This window comes from Nannospalax galili, unplaced genomic scaffold, assembly GCF_000622305.1.
Source record: "Nannospalax galili isolate Female #2095 unplaced genomic scaffold, S.galili_v1.0 scaffold359, whole genome shotgun sequence".
Lineage (NCBI taxonomy): Eukaryota > Metazoa > Chordata > Mammalia > Rodentia > Spalacidae > Nannospalax > Nannospalax galili.
Window position 1 is genome coordinate 907,901 of NW_008347042.1, and position 23,024 is coordinate 930,924.

At 42.3% G+C, this 23,024-nt stretch overlaps 1 protein-coding gene and 1 pseudogene across 1 annotated transcript in view; both read right to left on the reverse strand.

Annotated features, from left to right (window-relative positions):
* Window positions 1-1,114: 1,114 nt before the first annotated feature.
* Window positions 1,115-23,024, reverse strand: part of Setd7 (SET domain containing 7, histone lysine methyltransferase) — a 62,024-nt gene continuing 40,114 nt past the window's right edge. Inside the window, exons 5-8 of the mRNA XM_008843426.3 lie at window positions 12,760-12,841; window positions 9,467-9,584; window positions 5,646-5,803; window positions 1,115-3,203 (exon numbers count right to left, since the gene is read on the reverse strand). Of these exons, the coding sequence (XP_008841648.1) occupies window positions 3,023-3,203; window positions 5,646-5,803; window positions 9,467-9,584; window positions 12,760-12,841 (539 nt within the window). The 3' untranslated portion in view covers window positions 1,115-3,022. The remainder of the gene's footprint in view (window positions 3,204-5,645; window positions 5,804-9,466; window positions 9,585-12,759; window positions 12,842-23,024) is intronic.
* LOC103742370 lies at window positions 17,449-18,852 on the reverse strand (annotated as a pseudogene).

Genomic DNA, 23,024 nt, shown 5'->3' on the forward strand with positions numbered 1-23,024 from the left:
GAGAAAGAGTGAGTGAGTGAACGAGAGAGAGAGAGAGAGAGAGCAACAGAGACAGAGAGACAGAGGAAAGACATAAAGACAGAGCTGGCCACACACACAGTGACTGACGATGGGTCACAGAGGGAAAGACATGCAGAGAGTCTGGCAAGAGAGGATGGGAGACACAGAACATGGAGAAAAAGGAAGACACATTGGTTGGGCTGTTGTTCCACACAGCCACCCAGGCCTTCTCACATGTAAGGAGAGAAGATGGAGTCATATCAGAAGAAAAAAGAGCTAGAAGACACAACATGAAGAGGCTGAGGAGGAAGCCAGGGGCTCAGCTTGTGTGGATGGCTTCCTCTGTTCTCTCTGAGGGCCACAGACACATTGCTGGGTTTGAAGCCTAGAATGCCTTTCCTTCAGTATCAAAAGCGAAGAGTGGATAAGTGGTTCATCATAGTTTCAATTTTTAATCCTTTTTATCCAAAAATTTTGAATTACATTTATTGATATTATGTATGTTTATGTGTATGTGTGTGTGGGGAGCATTCAATGGTGAATGTGGAAGTCAGAGGCAGCTTTCGGGAGCGCTCTCCTTCCACCATGTAGATCCCAGACTTCAAACTTAGGTCTTCAGGCTTGGCAATAAGCACCTTTACCCACTAAGCCATTTCACTGACCTTAAAAATTGTTTTTGAATTCCACTTGAATGGGTTACCTAGAGAAGCCCTTTAGGATAGAAATTGGGCCCCACTACAACTGAGACTAAGTGGCTTGTCTCCAGGCATGAAATCCTTCAGGCATAGTCCATCAGAGGTGGGACCTGCACTCTCCTTTCCTGCCTCACCTCTCTACCTGGTTCCACAACCCAGCTGATAGAACTGATAAGAGCCATCTTTCTCCTGAAAACAGTCAACACACTTTGGGACACATTTACATTAAAGCACCTATCAGTACTCAAATCTAGAGGTGCTGCCCTTCCATCGTAACTTATTGACTGGTCCCTTTCTATAGAATAGGATTGATCCCATCCTGGTGTCTTTTAGTCTAAGAACTCTATTCAGTTATCTTTGCAGGAGATCTTTTTAGAAGTCCTGAGGATTTCTGGGTGAACTATCACCTTAAGCTTTCAAACAAGGATCCAGCTGGATCTCCTGGAAAGTGCTACCACCTAGTTCAAAGCCTAAAGCCAGGTGTGCCAGGAAGCTTGGAAAAAGCCCAGGGTGTCATAGGGACCAGTCCTGCATCCAGGGGCTGCTTGATGGGCAAGCTGTGAGCAGATTGAGATGGGGTACTTTTGTGAAATCTTTTTGTTAAGAGTAAGGTGAAAAATTGAAACTTCCCTCCACCTGTCTCCTGCTCCACCCACTCCCAGCAGGCATCACTGCTCATCCCAGTAACACAGCTTGGAGAATTTAGCTTTTTTTTGAGACAGGGTCTCCCTGGAGCCACAGCTGGCCTAGATTCGCTATGGAGACCGGGCTGGCCTCAAACTCACAGAGAGCCCCCTTCCTCTGCCTCCCAAGCACTGGGATTAATGGCCTGTACCACATGCCCGACTTGGAGAATTCAGCTTTTTAAAACCAAATCAACATAGGCAACAGGACAGGTGGTGCTGTTGACCCCTGCAAGCCATAGTCACTGCTGCTCCCAGACCTTCAGGCCACCTTGTATGGGTGGCTAATGAAGGCAGAGCCACTACTTGGTAAGGGTGTTTAGGAAGTCAAAACTCTCAGAGTTCATTCAGAGCAATCCAGTTATGTTACAGATCTAATGTGCTAAACTAAAAAAAAGGGTTTTTCTCCTTATTGCAGTTGTGATTACATATGGCTTGTGAAATGGCTGAAAAGCTACTGATATTCTTCCTTGAAAACTACAGGTGTGAACTCTTAGCTTACAAAGCTTTGAAGCAGTTAAATACTTGGAAATCACTATGGTGAAAAGTTTAGCTAAAGGTCTGATTTGTACCTAGTGATATGTAATGTCTGCCTTCATAGTACTGATTTCGAAGAAAAATCTGAATTCTGCATTTAGAATTCACATTGGCTATTTGTGTTTTGTAGTCAATGCACTGTGTCACAAGCCAGACTGCACTAGGTTATGTATGGTTAATGTGTACTCAAGGAGAAAAAAATTACTAGTACTATTGAAGATATTGCAAAATTGCCACAATGACTGCTTAGAAATACTAAATTTCCTCTCTTCTTCCTTAAAGTATATGTTACAACTCTGCCATAACTTAATACTAACAAAGTAAATTCATTTCTTCTCACATCTGAAAGCAAAGATATCTTTGTTTACATGCAAGAATAATAATTCTATAATAATAGCCTGACCCTATGAACTAGTACTTTATATTAGGACATAAGAATGAAATGATAGAGAAAGAACCAGAGAGACCTATACACTGTTATTAATGCAGAATCCATTTGGAAGTTTTCTCTTGTAAAGGATAGCTAGGATAGTGAGGCGGGGAAAAAAATGACTCAGAAAACTGGGCTTCTGTTCACAAGGAAAACAAAAATAAAAACAAAGCCATTCTATCGCAAGATACAGATCAAAGGTTAAAAGGCAAATGATCTTACATTTACATAGTGATGTCATAGTTTCCTGCCCTCAGGATGGCAACATGCAAGGTGAGTTCACCATTTGCAATAGCCATAGGAAAGAACCTCATGGAAAAACCACCGACAAAAAAAAATGACTGAAAAAACCCCCGTTTCCCTTTTACAGTCTAATCATTTGGTATCCCTAAATGTTGTTCAAGTTTAGACTTGAACCATCAAAGAACATCATGCTGTCTATGTCAAGTGTTCAACAGTACCTCTCGGTAGGATGTTGTTGCAAGGCTAGCTAATTTTAAATCTGGTATGAGTAATGCAGTCAAACCTAGTTAGTATGCGAGAAAGTTGTTGCTAACGCAGGGTGAGAGGATGTGACGTCACAGCATGAACAGTCCCTGGTTGTCCCGTTGTCAGATAAACGTAGTGCATAGATCCAAGTTTCTAGTCCAGGTCTCTGGACCCCAGGAGCAGGCCTTTCACTTTTGCTGGGTGGCCTGGAAGGCCTTCAGCTCTACCTGGTACCACTCGGGGGCTTCAGGTCCACTCTTCCCTGGAGGGCTGTGGTCATAGCCATAGGCAACGGTAAGCTCCTCTTCAGCCTCCACAGCTCTCAGTGTGCGGATGCATTTGATGGGCCCAAAACGGGGGTGGACAAACCTAAACAAAAGGATATGAAATGTCATTCCCAGACCAGTCCAGGAGGTCAGAGGCAAAGGATAGCATCCCACCCACATGCCCTGGATACCACTCCTGAGTTCTCAAAGTACAAGCACAACTCAGCCAACTTCTCTTTCAGCTGGGAGCTTGTTAGACAAGGGGTATCTCAGGCCTAGGTTCATTCCTCAGTACTGTATAAACAGGCATGGTGGTGTATCCCTGTAATCTCAGCACTCAGGAAGTGGAGCAGAAGATCAGAAATTCAAGGTCATCCTTGACTACACATTAAGTTTGAGGCCAATCTGGGATACATGAGTCCCTGTCTCAAGCACAAAAGCAAAACTCCACAAAAATCTCACAATCACCCTAGGCAATGCACTGGGGTGCATTCATTATGTTTTCATTTAGTGTGTGTGTGTGTGTGTGTGTGTGTGTGTGTGTGTGTATGTGTGTGTTTCCACAACACCCATGTCACACGACAACTTGCAGGAGTTGGTTCTTTCCTTCCACTATGTGGGTCCTGGTGATTGAACTCAGGGCATCAGTCTTGGCAGGAAGTGCCTTTACTTGCTGAACCATCTCTCTGGTTACCTCAAATTTAAAACATATTGTCTTATCTTCATTTTTGACAATATTTGACACTCCATTTATAAACCAACAGTTTATGGTTAACAACTAAAACCTGTCCTTCATGAGAAATGAGATCTTGCATTAACTTGACCACAGTTTCATTCACCTGGCTGGTAGCTCAGGGATGAGGCTTAACACGGTGCATTTGGAACTGCAAGAAAGAGCCCTGGAGATTTTCAAAAGTGAAATCTTAGTATTCCAACCTATCCGTATAAAGGACATAGTATTTTCTAGCATAAAAGCAGATGGAGGCTTCCTTTCTCTCTGCTTCTTTAGTACTTCCCTGGGAAGCCTGTGAAGGGAGAGCATCTCATTTCCCTAAGTCCGTTCAGAGCCAGAAGTGGAGCTAACAAGAGCACGCTCATAGGCTGTGCTTTCCTGCCCTCTTCACTTGCACAGCACCGTGCAGAGTAGAGGAGTGCTGTCCCATTCAAGTTAATGCATACACGACAGAACCAGTGGTTTGAGAAAGAAATGAACATCAGGAATTGGTATCTGAAGTTCATATTTGGCTATTATTATTCAAGGAGGCTTCTCATTACCCCTAAATACTAAGATGTGGTTATACTGGGCTTCCAAAGAGAACAAAGAACATCAACAAAAGGACAGAAAACGAAAAACCCAAACCAAAACCTGCTGAGAAAACAGCCAGGATTTTGCACAAGTAGAAATTTCCCTTGTTTCCTGTGCTCTGTTTCTTTGGGAAGAAAAGCCATGTCTTGCACCAGACATGGTGCAAGTCACAGAACCAGCTTGATTTAAAGGAGGAGTCTGGGTGGCACTTAGGGCGGTTAGTGACCACTGCTTTATGGGGCTCTTGTTAAGCTGGCACAGCTGGGAATGATGCTTCATCCAAATTCACACTGGCTGTGAGAGTCCCGCAGCTAATAACAGTGTCAGTTTCATTTCACATGACACATGTCCTTTGCCATTTCTGCCAGCATTTTAAAAGCAGTTGGAGGGCCAATGCTTGTTATTGGCTGCCAAGGAGAGCAAGTCACTGCCAGAACGGTTTCTAAGCCATCTCAAGGATGAGTCTCAGGACATTCACAAGGAAGCTCCAAATCCTGGCAGGGTTCCTACAGACAAAATACTTAGAATCTGATCCTGGTTATGCTGACCAGCTGCACAGCTGAGGGCACTGTGGATACAGCCCAGAGCAGAGAAGAATCTGCTCTACCACCAAGCTACACCACCAGCCCCAATATGCTTTGTATGTATACATGTATATGCAGGTGCATGTGAGTGTAAAGGTAGGGGTGCACCTGTGCGCACATGCCTGAGGAGCTGAAAGGCAACCTTAAGTGTCCTTCCTCAGGCACCACCTACTTTGTTTTTAAGAGAGGGTTTCTCATTGGCCTGATTAGGCTAGGCTGATTGGCCAGGGAGTCCTAGGGATCCTCCTGTCTCTGTCTCCTCATTGCCAGGATTACAAGTGTCCCCCACCGTACTCAGCTTTTTATGTGGATGTTGGGACTTGAACTCACTGCCGCAAACACTATAACAACCAACCCCTCCTCCCCAGTCTCCCAACATGATCTTTAAATGAGAAAAACCAAATGTCAAAGATGGGCACGATAAAACAGCAACCAGTAAGTACATCATTTCCATGATATTTCTGTTCTTAGAAGTACTTTTCCATCTCGTGGCCAGAGGGCAGATTGCTTAGTTTTAGAAGTTGAAGCCATAAGGCTGAAGCCGTGGGCAGAGGCATCAGCAGTCATTACCTGAAGTTTAGAGACCTTTTCCCATGCCCTCCTCAGTCCTGGACCCCAAGACATAGATCCCTCCAGCTACTAGCATTCCACTTACATGTCATAGATGCAGTTTGGAGTGAAGGAGTGGTTCGCCTTGTGTCCTAGGGAGGCACAGTACTTGGATACATGGTTATAGGGTTCAGGCACATCAATGACTGTTTCTTCATCAAGGGAGAGAGTATTCCCATTTAGGGCCCAGTCCCTGCTGTCAACCTGCAAACACAGGAAAGTAAGGGCTACATACAGAGAATCTTTCTCTCAATAGCTCAGACTATGCCAAGAGATATTAGCTCATTTATCCTAACACCAGGGTTTGAGTGCTGCAGACACAAAACAGCCAAGACTCCTCTCCATACGAGAACAGTGCAGCCAGACAGCTCAACTTGCTGTTTATTGAATTTTCTTCCTTATATAAAAGGATTTTGATCTTTTACAGAGAAATACAAAAATATAACCAGATAAACTTGAACTAAAAATAGATGAAGAAGAGATGGTGAGATGGCTCAGTAGGTATGGGTGGTAGCAGCCAAGCCTGATGACTTTAGATCAGTCCACAGAACCCACACCATGGAAGGATAAAACCAGTTCCCACAAGTTGTCCTTTGACCTCCATTCAAGGGCTAAGGCACAAGCAGCCACTCTCAAATTAATAAACGTAGCTTTTAAAAGTTCATTAAAAACAGACGAAGATAACACAAAGGAGCACATCAAAAGGAACCAGGGATATAAGGAAAACAACATGCACTCACTCCTGCAAAGGTCCATATCTTTACTCCCTGGGAACAATCAGGGTGATCAAGAGACAGTCCCCAAATTGGTATGTTTCCCTGCCTATCACAGGACTCATCTATACCACCAGGCTTCTCGTTGGATCAGGGGAGGCCAGCAGAACAGCCTTTTGGGAGTGTTTAAAAAGGATCATGTTTTTATAAAACCTGTGGACTCTCTAGCAGATGTGTCCAACTTTTTGACATTGTGATACCATTTTGTCACATACAAAGTTCATGCTTGGGAACTAACTGCACAGTCAAGTTAAAATTTTAAAAAATTTTATTTTTATATGTTTAAGTGTTTTGCCTTCATGTATATAAGTGCAACATGTGCATGAATGCCCATGGAGGCCAGAAGAGGGTGTCAGATCCCTTGGAACTGAAGTTATGGACAATTGTTAGCCATCATGTGGGTGCTGGGAACCGAAACCAGATCCTCTGCAAGAGCAACCAGTGGTCTTAACCACTGAGCCATCTCTCTAGCTCCTCTTAATGTTTTTTAAAAAAATATTTTATCATTTTAATTTTATGTGTATGAGTGTAAGTGCACCCGTTTTGTGCAATGTCTGAGGAAGTCACAAGGCAGCATCACATCCCCTGGAACTGGAGTTACAGACAGTTGTTAGCTGCCATGTGGTGTTGGGAATCAAACTCGGGTCCTCCGCAAGAGCAGTCAGTACTCTTAACTGCTGAGCCATCTCTCTAGTCCCTCCTCTTAATGTTTTAAAAACTGATTTATTTTATTTTTATTATTTTTTAAATATTGTATTTATATTTTTATTTTATGTGTATTGAGTGTATTGTCTGCATGTATGTGAGTGCACCCGTGTTGTACAATGCCTTGGAGATCAAAAGATGGCTTTGGATTCCCCTGGTACTAGAGTTAAGGATGGTTTGTAGCCTCCATGTGGGTGCTGGGAATTGAACCCGGGTCCTCTGCAAGAGCAGTCAGTGCTCTTAACCACTGAGCCATCTCTCCAGCCCCGATTTATTTTATTTTTAATTATGTGTGTCTGTTTTGGGGCATACTAAAATTATAGAGTAATTACCTCCTAATACATGTGCTGTATAGAAAACAATGAATTTCATATTTTGACTTGGATCCCATTCACAAAGAAAAAAAATCCTGAATCCCTGACATTTCTGGTCCCAAGCATTTAAGATAAAGGATGCTCAACCTGTAACATACCCTTATCCCAAAGCCACCCTTCACATGCTGAATGCCTTGGACTTTCTGGAGGGCTGGTGAGGTATGGACACCATCTGCTTGCTTGAGTGCTTTACCATCTTTTGCCTGTCTAGCTGAATGTGTGATAGCTGTATTATTTCAAGGTATTCCCCCCTTTTTATTACATAGGAATAAGTGACAAAGCAGAAAGTTAAATGTGGAACATCAGCTATGAGCTTAATAAAAGACAGACCACAGTGGACATCACTGACTGCTAGAAGTTGCAAACTTGCCCTAAACAGCTGTGAGGTGAAGAAAATGAAACCAAAGTCATATATGAAGTTCTAGAAATATGTCAAAGACTGTATCTTAGGGGGCTGGAGAGATGGCTCAGCGGTTAAGAACAATGAATGTTCTTGCAGAAGACCCAGGTTCGAGTCCCAGCACCCACATGGCAGCTAACAACTGTCCGAAACTCCAGTTCCAGGGGATCCGACAGCCTCTTCTGTCCTCCGTGGGCATTGCACAACACGGGTGTACTTATCTACATGCAGATAATACATGCATACACATAAAATAAAAATAATCAATAAAAAATATTTTTAAAAAAGACTATCTTAAAGGCAAGGTGGTGGAGGTGGTGGTGTTGGTGTTGGTGGAGCAGGTGGTGATGGTGGAGAAGGTGGTGTTGGTAATGGTGGAGAAGGTGGTGATGGTGGAGGTGGTGATGTTGGTGTTGGTGGGAGGTGCTGGTGGTGGTGGTGGTAGTGCTATCTGTGTTCATATACCAGAGGCCAGATAACAACCTCAGTGTCATTCCTCGGGCGCTGTCCATTATTTATTTATTTTTTTTGAGACAAGATCGCTCACTGGCCTAGTAGGCTAGAGTAGCAGGTTAGCGAGCCCCAGGGACACATCTGTCTCCACTTCTTCAGCACTGTGGTTACAGTACATATCAGACCTCCATGCCCAGCTTTTTTTCTTTGGGTTCTGGAGATGGAACTCAGATCCTCATGCTTTACTGACTGAACCATCTTCCCAGTCCATTCCCTTTCCTTTTCCTTTCCCTTCCTCTTTCTCTTCCAACATAGGGCCTTGCTTTATGTAGCCCAGGCCAGCCTGGGACTCATGATTATCCCATCTCAGCATCCCAAGTGCTAGTATTTCAGGTTCATACAGGCTGGCCTGACACATCCTTATTATTCTGAGAATAGATGGTAGACAGATTGAAAAGAATGAACTCACTTTTAAATGCTGAGGCTCAAAGGGGTGTTGTTGTGTAAAGGTCAATAGCACTTGGCCCCTCCAGATCTTCCTGCTGGGGCCTCCCAAGAGCTGAAATTACAGGCATGCATTGCCACATCCCGCCTGTTTAACCTTTTAGTTGCTGACCTTTACTGATGGATGGATTGATTGATTGCATTAAAACACTTAACAAGACAGAGGCAGTTGTATGGTTTTGGCCTTAATGTAGGGATGTAGGGAAGCTTTCCTATAAAGCACCATGGCAAAGGTAATTAATTAAATAGAATTTGATTGGATCTTGATTTTTGATGTTGGATGTGGTCTAGGGCATGTCAGTGACTGTCTCATTATCCCACTTTCTTTTTTTAAAAAATTAATTAAAAAATATTTTATGTGTATGCGTGTATTGCCTGCATGTAGGTAAGTGCATCTGTGTCATGCAATGCCCATGGAGGACAGAGGAGGCTGTTGGAGCCCCTGGAACTGGAGTTATGGACAGTTGTTAGCTGCCATGTGGGTGCTGGGATTCGAACTGGGATCTTCTGCAAGAACAGTCAGTGTTTTCTAACCGCTGAGCCATCTCTCCAGCCCCTATTATCCCACTTTCTATGAAATAGTTGTGGATCCTGAAAGTAGTCTGTTTTAAAAAGGCCCTTATCAAATTGTGTGGATGTTCATCCCTTTCCCACTCACCTCTTGGTGTGTAATTCGAACACCATTATAAAAAGACATAACAGTATTGGGTCCCACTGCTACCTTGGAAAACAGTCCTTCTCCAGCACTAGAGATGAGAGAATCAGCAACATAAACCCTAAGGGAAAAAAAAGCCAAATTGTGAGTGTTTCACTGTGATATATCACTCTTGAGTCAACCACTAAAATTTCATTATGGCTATTGAATCCCAAATGACAGTTCCTAATTACCCAACAAAGGAAGGAAGGGAGGGAGAAAAATTAATCAACAGTATGTTAGCATCACAAATGGAACAAAGGGTAGTTTTATCTCTTTAACAGTGGTATTCAAAATGGAATTACTCTCTCTTTCTCCTTCCCTCTCAGAGTCTCTAGCCCAGGCTGGCCACAAACTTGCTACGTAGCTGAGGACAACCACGAATTTCTGATCCTCCTACTTCTACCTCCTGAGTGCTGGGATTATAGGTGTGTGCTACTGTGCCCAGTTTTATGTGGTGCTGGGGATGGGGGCCAGGGCTTTGTGCATGCTAGGCACACATTCTATGAACTGAGCTCCATCCCTAGGTCTCAAAACATCTTCTCTGACAAAGAGCTCATTCTTCATAGATTCATAAAGCTACTCAGTACTTGATATACCATTTAACGTTTTCATAGTTAAGGATGATTTTCAGTCTTCCTGGACAAATAAATATTCCCCAAAGTTTACTAAAGCTGTGCCCAAGTTTGTTAAAGCCAGATAACAGAGGAAGAGTATTTTATTTTTTTTTAAATTTTATGTGTAAAAGTGTATTGCCTGCATGTGTGTAAGTGCACCCATGTCATGCAATGCCTGAGGTCAGAAGAGGACATTGGATCTCCTGGAACTGGAGTTATGGAAGGTTGTTCACCTCCATGTGGGTATTGGGACTTGAACCCAGATCCCCTGCAAGAGCAGTCAGTGCTCTTAACCACTGAGCTATCCAGAGGAAGAGTATTTTAATTAAATGTCAAGATGTCACTGGAAGAATAACAAACATTTAGTATGATATATTTTAGGCTGGAGAGATGGCTCAGCAATTAAGAGTGCTTGCTGCTCTTGCAGAGGACCAGGGTTTGTTTTCAGCACCCATATGAGGCTAACAATCATCTGTAACTTCAGTTCCAGGGGGTCCAATGCCCTCTTCTAGTTTCTGAGGGCACCAGGCATGCATGTGCAGGCAAACACTCATATACATTATATATATGTATATATATTTATATTTTAAATTAAGAGTAGGTCACGATGGTACATATTTTTAATGTCAGGAGGCAGAAGCAAGTGGATCTTTGTGAGACTGAGGACAGTCTGGTCTACATAGGCAGTTCTAGGCCAGCTAGGATTACAGAGAAAGCCTGTCTCAAAAAACTAGCCTCCACCTCACAAAAACAAACAACTAACCAACCAACCAACCAACCAAACAAACAAAAAACCATTACTAGGCTCTATCTAATAAGCTTTGTCAGCAAAAGGAGTTAGAGCAGAGGTTAGCAACCTACATGTAGGTCAAATTTGGTGCTGATTTTTGTCAATAAAGATTTACTGGGACATAGGCCCCCCACCATTTGTTTAATACTGTGTCCAACTGCTGTAGCATTGCAAAGGCAGAGCTGAATCTTTGTAACAGACATTACAGGGCCTGTAGAGTCCCAGAGTTTTACTCAGTGGGCCACCACAGAAAAAGGTTCCTAACTACTGGTTTTTAAGAAAAGTACTCTTGATTATGGGCTGGAATTAATAAGAGAACCAAATGTTCTAACATGTCAGTTCTTTGGGCACTGTGATGGGATGCCCCTGTTAGGAGCTGACCCTCTGTAATTTCTGTTTATTTCATGGACTAGAAAATCTGAATTATTGCTTCTAATTTTGCTTCCTCCCCAAGACAGAATGACACATCCTGCCCCTTTGCCAGGTGACCTTGTGACAGTTCCTTCAGAGCAAGTCGGGCGTACATCCTGCACCTACTGACTTTGCAAGAAGAACACAGAGGAAAGTGCTAAGAAACAGGGCAGGTTTCTGCCAACCTCTTCAGTTTCCATTCTCTCTAGGGGAAGAATAAGCCCTGGGGGCTGTTGTTCCTTTAGTTGGAGTCTTGGAATGATAAAACATGAAACAGATCTGAGCCCAACTTGAAGCCTGGAGCCCAGCCTAGTCTGGCTGAGTCTGGTGAAGCCCAAGCAAAAATGGCTGAATCTTGGCCAACCCACAGAACCGTGAGTACAACACAAAATGCTTGCCTCTGTGAACAGCTGATTTTGGAGAGTGCTGTTATACAGAATCACAACAGAGACTGATACATATACTTTGGGCCCTGTTGTATTTTGGGGCTAACACAGAAACCCAGTCCACACCCTCTGGCACTGGGCCAGAACATCGTGCCATAAAATAGGCCATTCATTCTCTGCCTATGGCACTTTGGGTTCAACCATGTCAGTTAGACCCGGAAATGGCTTGTTTCTCAGATTGGAGCAGGGAGTAGACCAGAGGTGGGTTGTCCTACAAACTGCAAGGCAAAGAGAAAGCCAGTCTTGGGCGATGTCCTCACTCAGAAGCTGAACAGCTGTTAAAGAATAAAGAGAATCCCAGGCAGGGCACCAGCAAAAGTCACACTGAGAATCCAGTGCTGAGGTAGCCATCCTCAACAGGCTAGATATATACTGGAATGGAACTTGACTCTGGGCATGAGCTGGTATCACACATGCCATTTATAACATGTTTTTATGCTTCTCATACTTACTACAGCATGTGACTGCAGCCCAAATACTGGCTTCAAGAAACTGAAGTGAGACAGATTAGTGGGTAAAGGGACTTGTCTCCATGTCTGATGACCTGAGGTTGATCCCAAGAACCTGCATGATGTTAGGAGAAAACCAGTCCCCACAAATTGTCCTCTAATCTCCATTATGGATCCCCTGACCACACACAAGAACACACACACACACACACACACACACACACACACACACACAACACAGCCACAGAGCCACCACACACAAAGAGACACTTGATCTTTCAAGGGCATGCCTGCTTGACCCATCACTACCTAAAGCGCTCACTGTGGGATGGGACACATGAGCTGGCTTCTATATGAGAATAAAATCAGTCTTCCTCAGAATACATATGTCTTGTGCAGGGGAAAAGCATTCTTTAACAAGGGACTTGGATTGCTTGAGCAGGAGCCTGGCCTGAGCAGATAACCACAGAAGTGCATGGGTTCCCACCACCAGGTTTGCAACCTCATATAAACAGCGCACTGAAAGCCACAAGGAAAAAGTTACCTCTCAGATTCATAAGGGTCTGGAAGAAGAGCATCAGTGGAGATGCAAGAGGAAGTCGATTTATCAAAATGGTACACAGAACCTAAAAAGCAAATTGACAGGTCAGTTTAGGTGCAGAGCCTCAGCAGAACATGCAGACATTTCTCCCTGCCCACGGGACAAGAAAAGCAGATCAATACATAGATCATTCCAGTTACACTATCTAGAATAGTCAGTTCAACAGACAGTTGGGTGTACTCTGGTTATAGTTTTCAAGTCCTGTCCTGTCCTCACTTTCCTTCTCTTTGGTTGGGGGGCAGGGTCTCATCATGTTGCCCAGGTTGGTCCTGAACTTGGAATCCTCCTGCCTCAAGTTTGTGAGTGGCTGATGTTACAGGCCTGTATCATCGATCCACTTTATTTAAATCTTAATAAACAGCCATCAGATTTAACTCTTTAAAATCCCTATTTGTTGGGCCAACAACATGTCTCAGAAGGTAAAGGCACTTGCTACCAAGCTTGAAGAACAGAGGTCAGTCCCTGAGACTCACATGGTAGAGAGAACCAACTCATTCATTTAAGTTGTTCGGTGACTTCCACATGTGTACCACGCATGCATGCTCTCTCACCTCCAGCAAACACAAAAATGTGCTGGGCGTGGTGGAGCATGTTTTTAATCCTAGCACTCAGGAGGCAGAGGAAGGTGGATATCTGTGAGGTCTAAATAGTGAGTTCCAGGCCAGCCAGGGCTACACAGTGAGACTCTGTTTCAAATAACAAACAAAAACAAAAATGTGCAGGATATGACGATACATACCTGTAATCCCAGTATTCAGGAGGCTGAAGCAGGAGGATTACCTCCAGGTTAGGCCCCAGGCTGGGCTATAGTGTGAGACTGTCTTAAAAAAAAAAATTAACGCCGGAGGTGGTGGCACATGTCTGTAATCCCAATACTTGGGAGGCAGAGTCAGGTGGATCTCTGTGAGTTCAAGGCCATCAAGGCCAGCCTGGTCTACATAGTGAGTTCCAGACCAGCTGGGGCAACAGGGAGACCAAAAAAGACAAAAACAACAACAACAACAACAACAACAACAACAACAAAACCCCCAACAAAATGGGGGGTGGGGCATGGGAAGGGATGTAGCTCAGTTATTAGAGTGCTTGCATAGCATGTAAGGCTCTAGATTCAGTCCCCAGTACCACATAAGCCAGGTATGGTGGCACATACTTGTAATTACAGCACTGAAAAAAATGGAGGCAGGAGGACCAGAAGTTCAAGATCATCCTTAGCTACAAACTGAATTTGAGGCTATTTTGAGCTACATGAGACCTTGTTTCAAAAAAAAAAAAGCTTGGGTTGTGCTGGGTATGGTGTCTATAACTCCAGTACTCAGGGGGCTGAGGCAGGAGAGTTGCCTCAAGTTTGAAGCCAGCTTGGGCTATAGAGTGAGACCTTGTCTTCAAACAGAACAGAACACAACAAAACAAAACACCATTAAAACAAAACAAAATATTTCTATTTGCTCTTGAATTTTCTTTATTCAAATGACTTAAATATGCTTTGGTACTTCAAAATTTTAAGCAACACACTTTGTCATAGAATTTTCAGAGTTCTCTGATCACATCAAATTGGATAGTGGGTTTTAAATTTCTTTGTGGTTTTCTTCATACCAGACAGTCTGTAAAATCTAATAGTGGAGCTCAGCAGTTGACTCCACTATGAATAAACACTCAGCCTCACCAGGATGAAGAGAACTGCACTGAGCCATATTAACAAAGTCATTTTACCTCTGTTGGAGTGGCTCAGAAGCCAATCCCTGAAGCTAAGGTATATAACCATCCTAGAATTACTACTGGCTCTTGGCAAGGGATGAGCCTGGGAGAATCCTCACAGAGCATCGACAATAGGGTGTTCTGAGTGCTAATAAGCAAAGAAACAAAATTTAGACCTGGAGGGCTAACTCCTGCAAAATAAGTTATTTTTAGCATTAAGATCACTAATAATCCCACTAAACAACTCTTCAATAGTTACCCTTGGCTACCAGATTCCTTTTGTGCTTTGTTTTAAAAATATAACTGAAACCCAAATCAATGCCTTAAACTCAAAGTTAAGAGAGTCCAAGTCAGTCAGTGACTAGGAAACAAACCATTAAAGTACTTCAAAGGGAGAAAATTTAGCTCAGGTAATAGGTTATACAGAGACAGAAGAGCTGTGAAGCCAAACAGGGGCCCAGAAGGAACCTAGAAGCACGTAGGAACAGGAAGCCTCTACCCTAAGCCAGGGACACACATACACTGCCTGTGGCCAGCAGCCTCCCTCTGGCTTAAACCCACTTGAGAGTCAGTTATACAGGATCCTGGGAAATGGAGCAGCCACCTGCAATGTAAACAGTCTGAGAAATACGAGGGACAGATGTGGGGGCACATGAGGAGGGATGATGAATCCAGGAAAGGAATGTTGCTTAGAAAAGGAAAAACAGAAACACCACTACACACTTTTTAAAAAGCCAATTTGTATGTGTGTATGGTGCTAAGCTTAGGGCAGGAATGCATGCTAAGAAAGCACTCTCCCAGTGAACTATATCCCTAGCTCCACACAAAACTTTTGTGTGGAATTTATGTTTTAGTGTGTGGCATTCTCCTATCCTTAGACCAAAATTGTCATCACAATTGTATGGTGACACCAGCTATGTGGAGAAGACTGCTCTGTTGTGTGCCCACACCCACAGTCTGCATCTCTGAAGTGCTGAGCATCATTCCATATGCACGTGGTCCCATCCTCCACTCCACAGGACAGGCCTGGACTCCTATCCTCTCTAGTCTGTTCTATGATCTTTGATTAGAATATGCTCATTCGCTCAGTGTGATGGCTCACGCCTAACCCCAAAGCTCAAGAGGCTGAGGCAGGAGGATCACTGAGAATTTCAAGGTCAGCTTGGGCTACACAGTGAGTTCACATGACCCTGCAATACTCAGTTCACTGTGTAGTCAGCAGTTCAATAACTGTACCTGCCAGAAGTGGATGACTGATACAAAAACGGCACAGTGCCACGTCTTCGGGTTCTTCAGAGTCATGTGCAGCAGCCCTGGTTCCTGATCTTTTTTTTTTGAAAGTAAAATTTTTTATTTTGATTGATTTCTCAAGGTAATGCCAGTTTTTAATGGCAAAAATTTCGTTCCATTGAAGCTTCATAATGCTACAGAGAATTACTACTTTTCCAGGAAGTAAACAGCTGGAATGAGAAAGCACAACTTCCTAGCAGCAGGGCAGCTATAGACCCAGGAGGCCTGAGACTTTTATATTCATATGGCAGGAACATTTATTAGCTGGTGATGGAAGTGAGAATCAGGGATGAGACGTGGACACTAAATAGAGCACTGTATGGACTGTAACAATAACAAACAAACCAAATGTATGGGTTTTAAGGAAAACTATAGAAAAGGGAACTGAATATTTCATTCAAATGCTGTTTTAGAGCCTTTCTGTATATACACATACATAGGTGTCTGTGTATATATATATATTCCAAACATGTTTTATGCAGATAAATGTTTCTCAAAGCTGGATCCAAAGCTACAGTAGAACACTAAGCATTGCCTTTTGTTAAGACCATCTACCTGAATTTTCAATTTCTTTAAACTTAGTGCATTGGTTTTCCAAATATAATTACCTGATATTTAAAAAAATATTTTATTATTTTTATTTTATGTGTGTGTGTGTATCGCCTGCATATAGGTAAGTACACCCGTGTCATGCAATGCCCGAGGAGAACGGAAGAGACTGTCAGATTCCTTGGAACTGGAGTTATGGACAGTTGTTAGCTGCCATGTGGGTGCTGGGATTTAAACCCAGGTCTTCTGCAAGAACAGTGTTCTTAACTGCTGAGCCAGCTCTCCAGCCTGGTCTTTTTAAAATTTTCATTTTATGTGTGAATGTATTGCCTGCATGTATGGAAGTGCACCCGTGTCATACAATGCCTGTGAAGGTCAGAAGAGGGCGTTGAATTCCTCTGGAACTAGAGTTCTGGGTGGTTGTTGGCCACCATGTGGGTGCTGGGAATCAAACCTGGGTCCTCTGCAAGAGCAGCCACTGCTCTTAACCACTGACCCATCTCTCCATCCCTAGCCTGATATTTTTTTTTTATAGATATAAATCAAGTAGGCATTATTTCTTAAAAGGGTTTGTAGGTTAAGTGATATTTCTCTAAGATGCTATGCATATCAAACTTAGGACAGGCTGTATAAAGAATTATTACTAAACATATCAAAAAGGGCTATAATATAGTTGGATATTCTTCCTCATAGTAAATGTTTTATGATTGCCAGTTTATAAATGTTGAAAATGCCCAAGAAAAGACTTCACTTCATAAGTACATTTTGATTAAATATATGGCAATAAATCTTCACACTGTAGCTATTAGTATTTTTTTTAATGGGATGTAATACCTACAAACCATTACTTATATAATAAAGTACAAAATTATTGTGGTGGTTTTAGAAATCTTTTTTTCCAGGTGTAAAGACTACAAAAAATTCCCCCAAATTAGAGAATACTGAAAACATTAAATGTTTGACATCTGACTTTATAGTATTTCTATTTTACCCTGAAAGATAACTTAAAAAAATATGACCTTAGAACAAATCACCTGCTAATATACAAAAACTGGCGAGAGCAAGAAAAATTTTCACTGGTTATGTGGAATTTTTGTAAATGCTTTTTCCCCCCTAAACTATTAGAAAAATGTTCAAAGACAAAAGCAAAATAAAATACATAGTAGTCCCTAAACTATTTTGAAGGCAGGAAGCTTACTGACTAAGCTAAAATATTTTCTCACTCTTAGTAATCACCCTCCCCTCAAATGCCCTTTAAAGAGTCAGGAACAGTGGAAATCAAAGAATATCAATTGATGGTCAAGAGCAGAAAAATCTCTAGTGCTGAAAGATATAGTAAAAAGCAGCTTCTTGGGTGGCATAATCAGGTAGTTTATAATTCATTATGAAGATTTCTCTTTTCTATTATGGGGAGAATCTGCTCCATTTGATGTGGCTGTTCCATTAACACCATTTTCTGTCCCTTTCGTAGAAGATCTGCCTCTGGTCGCTGTTGGTTTCTTCTTCATAGGTGGAGTCTGAAAAGCAGAGTGCTCCCTCCACCCTGGAAGCTGGAAGTTAAACTTCCACATCACAAAGGCCTGGGTAATGTAAATGGACGTCAGAACAGCAATCCTACCTGCCAACGCACTGAAGTTTCCTGTACTGAAATCCAGTTTCTGATTTTCTGCTCTTGCCTGTCCAAACCCAACAGTAAGTCCAGAAAGAATTAATTCAGAAGTCTTCCCAAACAAAAAGAACTGCCCAGAGAGAAAACCCTTTCTGATACTTTTCATCGCTAGAATATAACAGACAAGATATATGGAAAAGAAATTCAACAAAATAATGCAGCTCTAGAAGAACAAGCCCCAAGTAATTAAAGTTCAAAAGACAAGCTTCAGCAACGTGAAAGAGGTAAAGATGATGCAGACAAGCTGACCAGGAATAGCTTCTTTTTTTGTTTTCTGGAAAGTAGAGCTCGGAGAAAGCATGAGGCCAGTATGCCGACTGTGTATGTAGAACGCTTCATTTGAAATGTCTTCAGGTAATGCGGATAAGCCCTCCACAAGACAGTCGGATCTGAGATATAGTTTTCTGAGATTAGAACAGATGTGCCCCAAACTTAAGCAAAAAGGCAGAACGCACCAAGCTGACCAGATTCATTAAACTTGCTGTGTTGTGTTTTGGAGAAGTGCATTAGTCTGTTAGTTTTATCCAACACATACTCTGGAATTATGGCAATTTTATACAATGCATACTCTTGAATTATGGCATGAATAATTATTGCCACTAGTATGCAGAAGGAAACTGTAGCCGAATCTTTGAAACCACAGTAATAAAGGGACACTGACAGCAGTAGCTTGTTCTGTGGCAGGGCAGGCAACATTTTACTGAAGAGCATTGCAGTCCACCAGCCCCAGCAGGAAGAGCATCTCTCAGTGGACCCGATGAGCCGTGATTCTGCAGGATGAATTCGTGGCTCAGCAGCCCTGGGCTCTTTTTGCTCCTCTTGTGAATCGCCATGGTAGGCAGCCGCTGGTGGCCGCTGTTTCCTCGTCCTTTTGAGGCCCAATTCCTTAAAATACCCAAACCCGCCAGAGTCTTGCCAATAAATAGCCCCCCCCCTTTTTTTTGCCGTAAATGAACTTAAGGAGGCTGTTTGCTATATGGAATTATATAAAAAATAATTATCCTCTTGAGAATTATGACTTTCAAATTTTATTTATTTATACTAAGAAATTAATAACTATCTTTCAAGATAGTGCTAACCTTGGTATTCTATAATGAAGAAACAAGTTCTGAAAGTTGTCCCAGACCACAAAATAGTAAATGTCAGAATTGAGCCTCAAATTAGGCCATTCAAGTTCTAACTCTTGCCAACAAAATCCTGTCACTTCTGTATCATGGCTAGGAGTGTAGCTCAATGGTACAGCACTTACTTAGCATGTGCAAGGCCAAAATTTGATCTCCAGCACCACAAAAATAAATGAATAAAATAAAAATTGCATTACTAGATCTCACTTAAAAACACTGTAACACTGGGTGGTCATGGTGGCAAAGACCTTTAATCCCAGGACTCAGGAGCCAGAGGCAGGTGGACCTCTGTGAGTTTAAGGCCAGCTTGGTCTACATAGTGAGTACCAGACCAGCTGGGGCTATAGGAAGACCCTGTGTCAAAAACACCAACCCCCTCCCCCAAAATCTAAAAACCAACCAATTAAACAAGGCCACTGTAATACCATCTCCCTTCAGAATATATGTTAAGAAAACAAATATTAGAATTTGTACTTCAAAGGGACCCATTTAGTTGCTTTTTAAAATTAATTAAAAGTTTTCTTGGACAATTTCATACATGTATATAACGCGTTTTGATTGGTTTTTCCTACTCTTGCTGTTTCTGTTTCTCTTTCTCCTGTGTCTACCCTGCTACCTACTGATCTCTTTCCCACACTCACATCCTTTTGCTTTGTTTGTGTCCCTCTGGCTTTGATCAGGGCAGTCTTTGTGGCCATGGAATTAGTGTTAAGGTTCAGATAGCCCTGCCCCCTCACCAACAGGATCCCAAGGACTTCTCATGCTCCTGAGAAAAGGGAACCTAGCTGATAAGCACCTTGGTCTTTGAAGTCAAGAGAAGCAGACTTTTCTCCACTGTTTGGCCAACACAGCAGGCTCCCCCTTTGATCTCTAAAGAGGACAGGTTTTAACAGTCCCCCTCTCCCACTCCCGCCCTGCCCCACCCAACTTAAAAAAAAAATACATCTTCCTGCCTTCTGCAGGAGGCAGAAGCCTCCCTTTTAAAAGACCCCAGCTCAAGACCCGCGCAGACATTTTCCCTGCCAGGAAGGCAATCTGTCCCATGTGTTCCTTTGCTAATAAACCCTATTTTGATGGAGTTTTATCTGTGTCCTGGTGCCTCCTCCATTTGCTCGTTCTCCACCAACTTTTTACCTATCAATTAGAACTATCCATTGGAGCTTGGTGGGCTCACCAGTGGGTACACAACTGAAGACAGTGGCTTCCCTCCTTCCAGAATCCACAACTGTCTATCATTCAGCAGTAAGGGCTACAGTTTACTGAGCATCCTCCCTTCCAGGGCTGACTTTTGGTGCCTGTCTAGTGCAGACCCACCCAGTATGGTAATCACAGCTGCTGTGAACTTATGATTATGCTGGTTATATGATTTCACTGCCCTTCTATCTTTCGGTTCTTACAGCTTTCTGTCCCCTCTTCCAAACAGTTCCCTAAGCCTTAGAGGGGTAAGTACAAATGACCTGCTCATGGCTGAGCCCTCACCTCTCACTTATTCTTAGAGGCCTGGGCAGTCACTGGTGCTCATTGGAATCTTTGCATTCACTGGTGCTCAGCTGCTGGTGGTGCAGGCAAGAGCAGCAGGGACCTCTTTTTTAAGAGAAACTCCATTTTGGAATAATTTAATGAATGAATGAATGAATGAATGAATAAACTTACATGGGTATATGTGTTTGTATGTGGTGATCTTGTGTGTGAGGATGACTTTGCATGTTCCTCAGGCACCATACAGCTTGTTTTTTGAGAATCTCTTTCTGACCTGGAGCTCACTGAGTAGACTAGGCTGACTGGCTACCAAGCTCCAAAGGATCTATTTATTTCTGCCTCTCCAACGCTGGGACCACAAGCACATTACACCATGCCTAGCTCCTCTATGAGTGTTCTAGGGCTCAAACTGAGATCAGCGCTTGCAGGACCAACACTTGACCAACTGAATTATCTCCCCAGTCCTGTTGGATAATATTAAATACACAGAAAAGTTAGAAAGCACAGAACGTTCCACTGTTTCTCTTAATGTTAACTCCTTCTAAAAAACATTTATTTATTTGTTTGTTATGTGTGTGTGTTCTCGCATATGTACTCAAGTATCACAATGTAGACATGGAGGTCAGAGGACCACTTGCAGGAGTCAGTTCTCTCCTTCTACCACATGGACTCTGGGGATGGAACTCAGGACATCAGTCTTGACAGTAATCACCTTTCCCTGATGAGCCATCTCATTGGTCTGATGTTCAACTCTTACACAACATTTGAAAAAATTTAGAAACCAACATAGGTTACTAAGACATACATTCTAGACTTCGATTCTAGCACTTTTTCCACTAATGCCTTTTTTTCTGTTCTAGAATCCGCACTACATTCGAATTGCTTCAGTTTTTAATTAAAAACGAAAGGGGGCTGGAAAGATTGCTCAGTGGTTAAGGGCACTGGCTGCTCTTGCCCTTTTCTGCCCTTTTCTGACCTCCATGGGCAATGAACATACATGGTACAATTACATACATGCAGGCAAAATATTCATACACATAAAATAAAAATAAATAAAACAAAACCCTACAAACAAAATGGAGACATTTGAAGCAATCCAGGTTGGCCATAAGGGTAAATAGGAGCATCTCATTTTTTGGCATTTATATCCTAAATAGATTAGTATTATTTAGCATTACTAATGCTTATGTTTATTACTTTTCTTCCCCTAAAAATCTAAGGAATCAGATTAAGACAGTTTTCTTAGGCCATGCCTCTCAAAAGCAAAACCTTGATTTTCCTTTTTTTTTAATTAAAAAAAAATTATTAAAATAACTACATGATTAGAAGAAGCATTTCATTACAGCTTTAATAAAACATAAAATTGAGTGAGGTTTAAACCTTTATAAAACATTTCCATTTCGTTTTAAAATATACTGTTTGGTACAGAAAAACTCATTTTTAATGTTACTAACACTTAGATGTTTGCACATGCTTCTCTAACCTCTATGTATCTGATTATTACTAGTCACAGTCAATTACTTTCAGAGATCATTGGCACCTGAGCATAGATATAAATTCATCAGGTAGATTTCAATGGTAATGTTTCTTAACTCTACTAATTAACATGATGTAAATTTCCATCCTTCCTCCTCAAATATAATACATTTTAAAAAATCTGTTGATTTGTGTGTGTGTGTATCACACAGAACATCCCAAACCATCTTATTCAACTATACACCCACTTCCCAGATGGCACCCTCCCATAGCCTCCCTCCTCCCACTAGAGCCCTTATACTCTGATATTCCTGCTACTGTCCGCTGTGGTGTTGGCACCCCCAGCTGTTCCCCACTACTTATCCATCTGGTGAATATAATCAGCCTATATAGAGGTCTTTGTATTAGGAAGGTCAGCTCTTCTTCATCTAGCAGCAATCCGTTGTCAATATTCCTTTAGATAAGATTGGGGTCTGCTGTTCATTTTCCCAGTTCTATGCTGGGTTACTATCTGGGAGTCCCTTCGGCCACCCTGGCTAACAACTCAGAAGAAGGTATCTTCTATCTGGCATTGTTGCTTGTTATGTAGCTTTTAGCTATACATATGGACTCTTAAAAAATTATATTGACCCCCTTAATCTTTGGTTATACTTTCATTTGGGTGTTTAAGGCCATACACTTGGTGCAGATAAACCAATCTATTTTTATTCTTAAGATCATTTCAGAATCCCTGTTCCTCAAGGGACACATGGGCTTGGGAAGAGCCCCTGGCTCCTTTCTTTTATCAGTTCCACCTATGTGAAGATAAGTCAAAGGTACTGCTCCATCATGGCTGGCTTCACTTGGAAGCATGGAGTAAATGATTCCTGTGTGTTGACCCTCCTCTTTGTAGACTGGACACTGGTGCAAGTCCATCTTGTGGGGTC